Here is a 13,707-nt window from a genome sequence, read left to right as displayed (position 1 = left end):
AGTATGGATTATTGAGTCATTTGGACACAGGAGAGGCATTAGCATTTTGGGCATGCTGCCTTTGTACAGGGTGGTGAGTTGGGTTTCCGGCGGAGAGTGATGGAGGTTAGTGAGTTGTCAGATGTGTTAAAGTAGGGAGGGAAAGGTTGCTGTAGAAGGATGTGCTGGATGGCTTGAATATGGTCATCCATATATGCTATTCAGGTTTTGCTATTTCTAAGTCTAAATGGGGAGGTTGCATCAGGCACCAAGGGAAGGGAGAGATTTAATGAGGAGGAATCAAAAAGTGGGCCCCCTTAGGGACTGAAGGCATAATCTACGTGTGAAGCCAGTTAATGTGGCAAGGTCCTAAATGAATACTTCTCATCTGTATTCACCAAGGAGAAGGACGTGGAAGATAGTGATTTCAGGGAGGGAGCATGAGGATAATCTGGAGCAGGTTAGTATTAAGGGGGAGGAGAAGTTCTGCTGTTTAGTTCTGTGACTATGTTTCTGAGATATGATTTGGTTTCAGAAAGGAAAACTCAGTTTTCTGTTAGAACCACTGCAAAACTGATGAATTAACACCAACTGTCACACTTTCTATTCAGGCAACTGATTTGATTGATGCTGTTCTGGAAGGGTATCCCAAAAGCAGGAAGCAGTTCTATGTAAGTAGTGAAAAAGTATCAAACAATTGCTGCTCCAGCTTCCAGCATCTGCAATCTCTTGTGTCTCAATGAAAAAGAACTTTCACTTGGGTCAGAATAAGCTGCACGCAGCATGGTTGAGGATATTTGGGCTGTGTTTGGCAATGTAACGATTCTTGACCTGCATTGATCCCTGGTGAGTCTTGTTTCACTGGATCACTAAATGGGATTCCAGTTCAACACATTTACTTTTATTAAGCTACTGTAATACATTTACCTGCAACCCATTTTAGTGACCACTTAGATGAGCTGCAACAATATTAACTTATTTTCACACACTCAGTTATTTACTGTTTGACAATTCTTTCAGTAGTTACTGATCTACTAAATCTTTATGCTGTCTTCCCTGGTTGTTCCCATCAGTAATTTCTCCAAGGCAAGTATAGTCATGAAATATTGTCCACTTACCTAGATGAAAGCAGCTCCAACCAACACAAAAAGCTCCAAACCATTCAGGACAAATCAGCCAGGTTGATTGACAATCATCCAACACACTAAACATTTATTCTCTCCACCACTGGCACCCTAGGGCTTCAGTGTATGCCATTTGCAAAATGTACTGTAGCACTTGCCAAAGGCTTTTACAATAGAAACTTAAGACCTCTGTCACCGAGAAGGATGTACGGTGGGTGCATGGGAGCACCACTACTTGCAGGTTCCCTCCCAAGTTAGACCTATCATCACTTCATAATAGATTCGTACAGCACAGAAATAGAGGGCTATGGGTAAGCCTAGTAATTTTTGAGGTAGGGACATGCTTGGCACAGCTTTGTGGGCCTAAGGGCCTGAATTTTGTTGTAGGTTTTCTGTTTTCTATGTTCTATGTAGAAATAGGCCCCTCAGCCCACCATGTCTATGCCAACCATCAGGTACCCAGTATACTAACCCCTTATATCATTGGTCCACAGCCTTTAATGTCTTGGCAATTCAATTGCTTATCTAGATACTACTTAAATGTTGTGAGAATCTCTGTTTCCACCATCGTTCCAGATTCCAACCACCCACTGGGTGAAAAGATTTTAGCTAGCTCTTGAGCAAGTAAAGGAAACTTCCCATACGCCTTTATTGACCTATCCTAAAGCACTGACACACCAAGGTCTCTTAGTTCCTCACATCCTCCCATTTATTGTATATTCCCTTGCCTTGTCATGTCTTCCCAAATGCATCACCTCACATTTCTCTGGCTTAAATTCCATTTGCCACTTTTCTGACCCAATTGACACCTTGCTGCCAGTTGTTCAGGCTACTTTATCTGGCTCCCTACATTTAGGCCTAAACCATTAATAAGTATTACAAAAGCAGGAGACTGAGTACTGAGCCCATTGGAACCCAACTGGTCACAGCAAAGAACAGACTGCTGGAGGAACTCAGTGGGCTAGGCAGCATCTGTGGTGGTAAAGGGTTAGTTGCCGTTTTGTGGTTTCTCCCCACACCCCAAATACAGCCAGGTTGGTAGGTTAATTGGCAACTGTAAATTGTCGCTAGCGTGTAGGTGAGTGGTAGAATCTGGGGGGAGTTGATGAGAATGTGAGGAGATTAAAAAAATATATTAACATAGTGTAAATGAGTTGAGTGGTTGATGATGGATACTGGCTTGGTGGGCTGAAGGGCCTGTTTCCATGTTGTATCTCTGACTTTGTAAATGTTTAGAAATTAGCAAAGCATAATTAAAAAATGATAAAAAAACAAGAATGAGAGTAAACTAGCAAATAATATAAAAACATACAATTAGTGCTTCTAGAGGTGTATGTGAAAGAAGAGAACCTAAAATAAATGTTGGTCCCTTGGAGGATGAGACTGGGAATTAATAATGGGAAAAGCAGAGATTCTAAATAATTATTTTAGTTCAGTTTTTATGGTAGAAAAAAATAAAAGCAGCCCAATAATAACAGATAAGAGAGGGGTGAAATAAAAGTGCTGGGCAAAGTAATGGTTTAAAGGCCGACAGGTACCCTGCAGCTAATACTCGCATCCAGAATCCTAAAGGAAATGGCTGAAGAAATGTCATTACGATGGTTGTAATCTACCAAAATCCTGGACAGGTCCAAGAGAATTTGCACACTGCAGATATAACACCACTATTTGAGAAAAGAGGAAGATGGAGAAGGAAACTGTTAGCTAGTTGGAAAAATGATGGAATCCATTACCAAGGAAGGAATAGCAGAACATGTGGAAATTCACAGAAGAACCAAGCAGAGTTAAGTTTGACAGGTTTGATGAATGACTCTGTCTTTCTGTAACTAACAGGATGGATAATGTGAGCCAATAGATGTCGAGTATTTGGAAAGGGTGCAGAGGAGATTTACAAGGATGCTGCCTGGATTGCGGAGCATGCCTTATGAAAGCAGGTTGAGGGAACTCAGCCTTTTCTCCTTGGAGTGACGGAGGATGAGGGGGGACCTGATAGATGATGAGAGACATTGATCGAGTAGATAGAGGCTTTTTCCCAGGGTTGAAATGGTTGCCATAAGAGGACATGGGTTTAAGGTGCTGAGGAGTAGGTATAGAGGAGATGTCAGGGGTAAGTTTTTTTTTTACTCAGAGTGGTGAGTGCATGGAATGGGCTGCCGGCAACTGTGGTGAAGGAGGATACGATAAGGTCTTTTAAGAGACTTTTGGATAGGTACATGGAGCTGAGAAAGATAGAGGGCTATGTGTAAGCCTAGTAATTTCTAAGGTAGGGACATGTTTGGCACAACTTTGTGGGCCGAAGGGCCTGAATTGTGCTGTAGGTTTTCTATGTCCTAATTCCAGAAGCCACAGAAATGGTTACTGTGCAGGATAAATGTGAATGGTTTGGTGGAGGGGCAATATATTGGCTTGGCTAGTGGCGTGGCTAACTAACTGAAAACAGAGTCTGGATAAGTGAGTCATTTTTGGATTGGGAATCAGTAACTAGTGATGCCTCAACTATTTAAAATCTGTATTAATGATGTGGCTGAAGGGACCAAGTGTACTGCAGCCAAATTCACTGAAGATGCAAAGATCAAAGAGTTGATGTTGAGAGGATACAAACAGCCTGTAAAAGGATATAATCAGGTTAAGTGCATAATTTGACAGATAGACAGAACCATGGAGTCATATAGCACGGAAACAGGCCATTCGGCCGAACTGGTCCATGCTGACCAAGATTCCCATTTGCTTGCATATGGCCCATATCCCTCTAAGCCTTTCCTATGCACGTACCTGTCCAAATACCTTTTTAAATGTTGTTAATGTACCTGCTTCAACCACTTCCTCTGGCAGCTCTTCCCATATACTGACCACCCTCTGGTTGAAAAAGTTGCCCCTCAGGTTCCCCTTAAAACTATGCCCTCTTGATTCCCCAACCCTGGGAAAAAGACTGTGTGCATTCACTCTTTCTATGCCCCTCATAATTTTGTACACCTCTATAAGATCACCCCTCATTTTCCTAGATCCAATGAAAAAAGTCCCAACCTGCTCAATCTCTCCATAACTGAGTCCCTCGAGTCCGGGGAACATCCTTATAAATCTTCTCTGCACTCTTTCCAGCTTAATGACATCTTTCCTATAGTGAGATGAACAAAACTGAATAAAAGTTCCAAGTGTGGTGATGAAGTATGATATGAAAAAAATGTGACATTACCCACTTTAGTAGAATGAATGAAAATGCAAATAATTTATTTAAACAGAGTGAGATTATAAAATATAGGGATACAAAAGGGTATTGGGGTCCTCGTACATGAAACATTAGAAGAGTGCATAGCAGGTACAGCTAGTAATTAGGAAGGTTAATGGGATGTTGTTCTTTTTGCTTCGGTTATAGACAGAAGTTTTGATGCAACTTTACAGAGTGCAGGTGAAACTGCAGCTGGAGTACTGCAAGTGCCTTTGGTCTCCATATTTAAGAAATTATATACTTGCAGACAATGCAGAGAAGGTTCATGTGAAGAAAGGTTGGGCCCTATACTCACAGCAGTATAGAAGAACAAGAGGCAATTTTATTGAAACATGCAAGTTTTTGAGGGAAATTGATAGGGGAGATGCTTAGATGATGTTTCCCCTGTGGAGGTATCTAGAACCGGGGGACCATAGTTTCAGAATAAAGGGTTGCCCATTTAAGACAGATATAAGAAGGAATTTCTTCTGAGATTTGTGATTCTTTGGAATTCTCTATCCCACGGACCCATAGAGCTGGAGTCATTTAGTACTGTATATTCAGTATGGATGGAAATTTAAACTATGAGGGTATTGGTTTATTATTGTCACTTGTACCGAGGTACAGTGAAAAGCTTGTCTTACAAACCAATTGTACGGGTCAATTCATTACACAGTGCAGTTACATTGAGTTAGTACAGAGTGCATTGATGTAGTACAGGTAAAAACAATAACAGTGCAGAGTAAGGTGTCACAGCTACAGAGAAAGTGCAGTGCGATAAGGTGCAAGGTCACAACAAGGTAGATCGTGAGGTCATAGTCCATCTCATTGTATAAGGGAACTGTTCAATAGTCTTATCACAGTGGGGTAGAAGCTGTCCTTAAGTCTGGTGGTACGTGCCTTCAGGCTCCTTTATATTCTACCCAATGGAAGAGGAGAGAAGAGAGTCTTACCATTAATACTATATTCTGCCATCATATTTGACCTACCAAAATGAACCACTTCACACTTATCTGGTTTGAACTGCATCTGCTACTTCTCAGCCCAATTTTGCATCCTATCTATGTCCTGCTGTAACCTCGGACAGCCCTCCACAATATCCACAACACCTCCAACCTTTGTGTCATCAGCAAACTTACTAACCCATTCCTCCACTTCCTCATCCAGGTCATTTATAAAAATCACAAAGAGTAAGGGTCCCAGAACAGATCCCTGAGGCACACCACTGGTCACCAACCTCCATGCAGAATGTGACCTGTCAACAACCACTCTTTGCCTTCTGTGTGCAAGCCAGTTCTGGATCCACAAAGCAATGTCCCCTTGGATCCTATGCCTCCTTACTTTCTCAATAAGCCTTGCATGGGGTACCTTATTAAATGCCTTGCTGAAATCCATATACACGACATCTACTGCTCTCCCTTCATCGATGTGTTTAGTCACATCCTCAAAAAATTCAATCAGGCTCGTAAGGCAGGACCTGCCCTTGACAAAGCCAGGCTGACTATTTCTAATCATATTATACCTCTTCAAATGTTCATAAATCCTGCCTGTCAGGATCTTCTGCATCAACTTACCAACCACTGAAGGAAGACTCACTGGTCTATAATTTCCTGGGCTATCTCTACTCCCTTTCTTGAATAAAGGAACAACATCCGCAACCCTCCAATCCTCCGGAACCTCTCCCGTCCCCATTGATAATGCAAAGGTCATTGCCAAAGGCTCAGTAATCTCCTCCCTCGCCTCCCACAGTAGCCTGGGGTACATCTTATCCGGTCCTGGCGACTTATCCAACTTGATGCTTTCCAAAAGCTCCAGCACATCCTCTTTCTTAATATCTACATGCTCATGCTTTTCAGTCTGCTGCAAGTCATCACTACAATCACTAAGATCCTTTTCCATAGTGAATACTGAAGTAAAGTATTCATTAAGTATCTCTGCTATTTCCTCCAGATCCATGGACACTTTCCCACTGTTACACTTGATAAGTCCTATTCTTTCACGTCTTATCCTCTTGCTCTTCACATACTTGTAATGTGCTTTGGGGTTTTCCTTAATCCTGCCCGCCAAGGCCTTCTCATGGCCCCTTTCTGGCTGTCCTAATTTCCTTCTTAAGCTCCTCCTGTTAGCCTTATAATCTTCCAGATCTCTAACATTACCTAGCTCTCTGAACCTTTTGTAAGCTTTTCTTTTCTTCATGACTAGATTTATTACAGCCTTTGTATACCACGGTTCCTGTACCCTATCATAACTTCCCTGTCTCATTGGAACATACCTATGCAGAACTCCACACGGATATCCCCTGAACATTTGCCACATTTCTTCCATACTTTTCCCTGAGAACATCTGTTCCCAATTTAAGCTTCCAATTTCCTGCCTGAGAGCCTTCTAATTCCCCTTACTCCAATTAAACGCTTTTCTAACTTGTCTGTTCCTATCTCTCTCCAATGCTATCATAAAGGAGATAGTGATCATAATTCTATCTCCAAAATGCTCTCCCACTGAGAGATCTGACACCTGACCAGGTTCATTTCCCAATACCAAATCCAGTACAGTCTCTCCTCTTGTAGGCTTACTTACATATTGTGTCAAAAAACCTTCCTGAACACATCTAACAAACTCCACCCCATCTAAATCCCTTGCTCTAGGGAGATGTCAATCGATATTTGGAAAATTAAAATCTCCCATCACGACAACTCTGTTATTATCACACCTTTCCAAGATCTGTTTCCCTATCTGCTCCTTGATATCCCTGTTACTACTGGGCGGCCTATAAAAAACACCCAGTAAAGTTATTGACCCTTTCCTGTTCCTAACCTCTACCCACAGAGACTCCGTAGACAATCCCTCCATGGCGTCTACCTTTTCTGCAGCTGTGACACTATCTCTGATCAACAGTGCCATGTCCCCACCTCTTTTGCCTCCCTCCCTGACCTTTCTGAAACATTTAAAACCTGGCACTTGAAGTAACCATTCCTATCCCTGAGCCATCCAGGTCTCTGTAATGGCCACCACGTCATAGCTCCAAGTACTGATCCACACTCTAAGCTCATTCACTTTGTTCACAATACTCCTTGCGTTGAAATAGACACATCTCAAACTGTCGGTCTGAGTGCATCCCTTCTCTATCACCTGCCTGTCCTCCCTCTTGCACTGTCTACAGGCTTTCTCTATTTGAGAGCCAACCGCCTCTTCCCCAGTCTCTTCAGTTCCATTCCCACCCCCCAACAATTCTAGTTTAAATTCTCCCTGCCAGGATATTGGTCCCCCTGGGATTCAAGTGCAACCTGTCCTTTTTGTACAGGTCACACCTGCTCCAAAAGAGGTCCCAATGATTCAGAAATCTGAATCCCTGCTCCAATCCCTCAGCCATGCATTTATCCTCCACCTCATTCTATTCCCATACTCACTGTCACGTGGCACAGGCAGTAATCCCGAGATTACTACCTTTGTGGTCCTGTTCTTCAGCCTTCTGCCTAGCTCCCTAAACTCACTTTTCAGGACTTCATCCCTCCTTCTATGTCGTTGGTACCAACATGTACCATGACTTCTGGCTGTTGACCTGATCAGAGACATCCTGGACCCTGGCACCTGGGAGGCAACGTACCATCTGGGATTCTCGCTCATGACTACAGAACCTCCTGTCTGTTCCCCTATCGAGTCCCCTATTCAATATTGCCGTCCTCTTCTCCTCCCTTCCCTTCTGAGCAGCAGGACCAGTTCCAGTGCCAGAGATCTGGCTACTCCCGCTTGATTCCTGTAGGTTATCCCCCTCAACAGCATTCAAAGCAGAATACCTGTTTTTGAGGGGAACATCCTCCGGGGTCCTCTGCTTATTGTATCTATGTAGGCTCTGAGATTAAGCCGGGAAATTATAGGCTGGTGAGCCTGACGTCAATTATTGGAAAGTATTCTAAGGGACAGGATAAATAAGTATTTGGATAGACAGGGCCTGATTAGGGATAGTCAACATGGCTTTGTGCGTGGTAGGTCATGTCTAACCAATCTTGTAGAATTTTTCGAGGACGTTACCGAGAAGGCAATGGACATTGTCAAAGGCCTTGCTAAAGTCCATGTGGGCAAAGTCCCACATGGGAGGCTGGTCCATTACGTTAAGTCGCTTGGCATTCAGGATGAAGTAGTCAGTTGGATTCAACATTGGCTTAGCAGGAGAAGCCAGAGAGTGGTAGTAGATGGTTGTATCTCTGACTGGAGGCCTGTGTCTAGTAGTGTGCCACAGGTATCGGTGCTGGGTCTGTTGTTTATCATCTATATTAATGATTTAGATGATAAGGTGGTGAACTGGGTCAGCAAATTTGCGGATGACACCAAGATTGGGGGTGTAGTGGACAGCAAGGAAGGTCATTAAAGCTTGCAGCGTGATTTTGATCAGCTAAAGGGCTGAAAAATGACATGAAATTTAATGCAGACAAGTGAGAGGCATTGCACTTTGAACACAACATTACAGCACAGTACAGGCCCTTCAGCCCATGATGTTGTGCCAACATTTTATGCTGCTCTGATATCTATCTAACCCTTCTCTCCCACGTAGCCCTTTATTTCTCTTTCATGTGTCTACCTAAGAGTCTCCTAAATGTCCCTGATGTATCTGCCCCCACAACCTCTGCCGGCAGTGCATTTGGAAGAACAAACCAGGGTAAGACTTGCACAGTGAATGGTAGGACTTTGAGGTGTGTGGTAGAACAAAGGAACCTGGGAATACAGATCAGTGATTCCTTGAAAGTGGCATCACCGGTAGATAGGGTTGTAAAGAGAGCTTTTGGCACTTTGGCCTTCATAAATCAAGGTATTGGGTACAGGAGTAGGGACGTTATGTTGAAGTTGTACGAGATGTTGGTGAAGCCCAATTTAGAGTATTGTGTGTAGTTCTGGTCACCTATCTATAGGAAAGATATCAATAAACTTGAAAGAGTGCAGAGAAAATCTACACAGATGTTGTCGGGACTTGAGTTATAGGGAAAGATTGAATAGGTTAGGACTTTATTCCCTGGAATGCAGGAGGATGAGGGGAGATCTTATAGAGGTATACAAAATTATGAGGGGTATAGGTGGGATGAATGCATGCTGGCTTTTTCACCTCGGGTTGGGTGAGACTAGAACTAGAGGACTTGGGTTTTAGGTAAAAGGTGAAATGTTTAAGAGGAATCTGAGGGGAAACCTTCACTCAGAGGGTGGTGCAAATGTGGAACGAGCTGCCAGTAGAAGTGGTAGATGTGGATTCGGTTATAACATTTAAGAGAAGTTTGGGTAGGTACACGGATGGGAGGGGTTTGGAGAGATGTGGTCAGGGTGCAGGTACTTGAGACTAGGCAGAAGATCAGGCGGCATGGACTAGATGGACTGAAGGGCTTGTTTCTGTGCTGTAGTACTCTGTGAGGTTCTTAAATGTGTGCTTTTGCCAATCCACCATCAACCTCTAAGTAATATTCCACAATCTATCAATCATGCCTCCTCTGCCTAATACCATTGTATTAAATATATTCCCTTTACTTTGATCCAGGACCCTAGTCTCAGGATTTACATTGTCACTCCCATCTTACTGAAGAGTTCTATCACGTAATCGCTCCTCCCTAAGGGGCTCCACACAACAAAACTTATAATTCTTTTCATTACGCAATACTTAACCTAGGAGGGCCTTCTCTCTATTTGGTTCCTCAACATAATTAAGAAAGCCATTCCATAGGTATTGCAGGAATTCCTCCTCTACAGTGTTGTTACTAATTTGGCAAGCCAAATCTATGTGTAGATTAAAGTCATTCACGATTGCTGTAGTTTTATATTAAATACCAACCCCAACGTCACCACTATTGTTTGGGGGTCTGTTTACAACTCTCACTAACAGTTTGTACTGCCTGTTGTTCTTAGCTGTGATCTAATGTCCCGCCTCACTATTTCATTAATTTCCCCTTTAACCAATAATGCTATCCCATTACCTTTTCCTTTTTGTGTTTTTTTTAATATTGAATACCTCCTGGATTTTTGGCTCCCATTCTTGGCCCTGTGCAGTTATGTCTCTGTAAATGCAATTATGTCATTTTCATATACATCAATTTGTTCGATTATAGTAAATATTCCACCAGTAAGACACATGGCCTTTAATCTTTACTTTTTAACTTTCTTGCTCCCCTCACTATTTTATTTTATTCATTCACAGCATGTGGGCTTTGCAGGCTGGGCCAGCATTTATTTACCTATTCTCAATTGCCCTTGAGAAGGTGGTGGTGAGCTGCCTCCTTGAACCACACAGCAACCTTGTTTTGTGCAGTTTATTTCTATTGTCACTCTTGCCTTTCCCCTGCCTGTTTAAACCCTGCCTCCAAAACATTGGTCCCAGTCTTGCTGGGGTGTAAACCATCCCACTTGTACAGGTCCCTGCCTTCCCCCAGATGCAGTCCTTGGAATCTAAACCCTCCCCCTGCACTATCTCTCTAGCCATGCACTCATCTGGACTCGTCTCCCATGCCTATACTCTGTGGCACAGGAAGTAATCTTGAGATCACTGCCTTTGAGGTCCTGCTTTTTATCTCCTAACTCTTTAAATTCACTTTGCAATTCCCTACAACCTATGCTGTTGTTAATATGTACCAGACCACTGGCCATTCATTCCTTCCCCTTACGATGCTGTGTAGTCAATACCAGGGAGATGACATTATCAGGACTGCTTGGGTAGTATATTACCCAGTAGTAAGAGTGTTCAGTTTTCAGTAATCCACACCCATGTGCTCTCTTCCCACACACACTCATTTATCCACCTAGTTTTCATCTCTTGCACCACCATCCAGGGACCTAAAAAAAAACCCTTCCAGGTGAGGCAGAGATTAAGGTGCAGGGTTTACGAGCTTGTCTATTGCATTCAGTGTTCTTGATGTTGTCCTCTATGTCAGTGATACCAGGTGTAGACTAGTTGGTGGTTTTGCAATGACCATCTTGGACCCAGTTGCATGTCATTTCAACTCCCCTTCCCATTCCAACACTGACCTGTCAGTCCTCCACCTTCTCCACTGCCACAGTGAGGCCAAACAAGCTAGAACAATACTTCGTATTCCACTTGGGTAGCCTAGAATCCAATGATATGAACATTGAATTTTCCAGTTTCAGATAAGCTGCACCCCATGTGCCTTTCCCACTCCTACTGATCCACCCAAGTTCTCTTCCCTTTTGTTCAACTTTTCTACACTGCCCCTACCAAGATTTGTTACCCTCCCCTTCTTGGTTCCATCTGTCCATGATCCACACACCTTTTCATCTGAGTTTCTTCTCCCTTGGCCTATCCTCCTTCTCCGCTCCCCCATCTGGCTCCATCTCTCTGTCATCCCTCCCTTATCTGGTTCCACATCACCTACCAGCCTCTGTCTTTACCTTCCCCCTCCACTTCTGCCACCTGGTTCCATCTGCCCATATTTTTATCGCTATTTGTTTCCACCTATCACACACCAGTCTCTAAACTCTCCACCCCCCCCCCCCCCCCCCCCCCGCCTTCCCCTAACCCACCTGGTTCCAGCTGCCTGTCATCTCCCACCTCACCTGGTTCCACATCATCTACCAGCCTCTGTTTAACCCCTCCCTCCAACATTATACTGGCTGTCTTCCCTCTACACTCTCAGACTTGATATAAGCCGAGATGTCAACCATCCCTTTGCCTCTACAGATGCTACTTGACCCGCTGAGTTTCTCCAGCAGTTTGTTTTTTTGCTCTGGATTTCAGCATCTGCAGCCTCTTGTGTCTCCATGTAGTTTTCTTCTCCCTTTTTTGATCATTGTTCTCATCCCCTCTCTCCCCACTCCCCACACCCCCCAAAGTACCCATCTCCCTTTCCATCTGGTTCCACCTATCATCTACCAGCCATCCCATCCCACTTCATACTGGCAATCTTTCCTGTTCCCTCTTAGTCCTGATGCAGGGTCTCGATCCAAAATGTCTACCAACACCTTCTGCCTCCAATGATGCTACTTGACCCGCTGAGTTCTTCCAGTGCTGTTTTTTGTTTGAGATGAAATACCATCCCAGAGGCAAGTTTGTGACTACAGAAATGCCTTTTTGTTCCCCTTGCAGTTGAATCCCTTATCACTATAGTTCCACTAATCTTTTTTCTGCCCTCCTGTGCAGCAGAAGATAGCTGTTGCTGCAGTCCGGGGAATGGCCACAGGGGATTCCTGCACCACCTGCCTTCCTCAATATTCTGCTGATAAAGTTATGTCTTTTCACTGACAGTTTCATTGTTTCATTAATTCAGGAGGAGGTTGGGATAGAAACTGATGAAGATCACTCCATTGCTGTACCAGACTTGTGAAGGAAACAAACCATGTGTTCAGTAGAGAACTGGCAGTCAAACTCCTACAAGGTCTGATGTAGTTATTAATGACTGTATCTGTATACCTTTTCCATCCACAAGTCATTTTTAATTTAGTTCACTCAATGCATCCAGCTGTTTGTGACTTTCCTGGGACTGGTGGCTCCTGCTGCAGAATCCTTAAGCTTTGAGTAGAAATTATTGTGAAATCTGTTCATTTCCAGAGTTTTGCTTGTTTGCTTTCTTTTTGATTTGTATTCTCCATATGACCATGTAAGGACCAGGAGTTTCATTCAAGTTTTTACTGTTGTGATTTAAAGTGGAATACAAGAACAGGAGTAGACCACCTGGCCCTTTGAATCCGTTCATCAAGATTGTGCTGATTTTCTACCTCAGCATCATTTTCCTGCACTACCCTCATTTCCCCAACTCCCTTAATACCATAAATGTATTAATCTTGGTTTCATTAAATACAATGACAGTTTCCACAACTCTCGGATACAAAGGAGAAATTTCTCATCGCCATCCTAAAAGCAGTACATCTCTTTCTGAAAGTGTGACCCTTAGCTACCTAGCCAGGAGAAAAATCCTCCATGCGTCATCTGAGGAGCCCTGTTGGAAATGAGTACATTTTAGTGGGAAGGTAACTTGCTGATGCTTCACCTGCAGTTCAGAAACCATTGTTTTGAATTTTGATTTGCAGACTCTGCTCGAGTTCTGTGGACTTCAGCTTTGGGTGGCTGTTGTACCTGACATCCTGGCACAACATCCAATGCTGGTTGAAAAAGTATAAATATAAAACTCCAGAGAGAGCTTTTATAAATGAAAGTAGTGCAAGGATTTCCTTGCTGGGATCTTGATCAACCATTTGATCAACAGTGATGGAGCTTAGTATGGGGTGCAGGCTACTTGATAATCTTATCTGATGGTTTTTGTGTTTTTAGAAATGTTTCTGTGGAGCTGATTAACTGATAAGTATATTAAATGTTTATGTTCATTTGAAAATAACACTTGTTTTTATTTATGGGATGTTATTGCTCTAAACCAAATGACTTCCTGGGCGGTTTCAGAACCATCCATGGTGCAGTGG

At 43.2% G+C, this 13,707-nt stretch overlaps 1 protein-coding gene across 1 annotated transcript in view; it reads left to right on the top strand.

The window, feature by feature from the left end:
• Positions 1 to 13,625, top strand: part of psmc3ip (PSMC3 interacting protein) — a 40,985-nt gene extending 27,360 nt beyond the window's left edge. The window contains exons 7-8 of the mRNA XM_052038937.1: positions 591 to 650; positions 12,561 to 13,625. Of these exons, the coding sequence (XP_051894897.1) occupies positions 591 to 650; positions 12,561 to 12,617 (117 nt within the window). The 3' untranslated portion in view covers positions 12,618 to 13,625. The remainder of the gene's footprint in view (positions 1 to 590; positions 651 to 12,560) is intronic.
• Positions 13,626 to 13,707: the final 82 nt, after the last annotated feature.

Source organism: Pristis pectinata, chromosome 25, assembly GCF_009764475.1.
Source record: "Pristis pectinata isolate sPriPec2 chromosome 25, sPriPec2.1.pri, whole genome shotgun sequence".
In the NCBI taxonomy this organism is placed as follows: Eukaryota; Metazoa; Chordata; class Chondrichthyes; order Rhinopristiformes; family Pristidae; genus Pristis; species Pristis pectinata.
The sequence above is the reverse complement of the archived record's forward strand: the minus strand, read 5'-3'. Positions and strand labels throughout refer to the sequence as shown.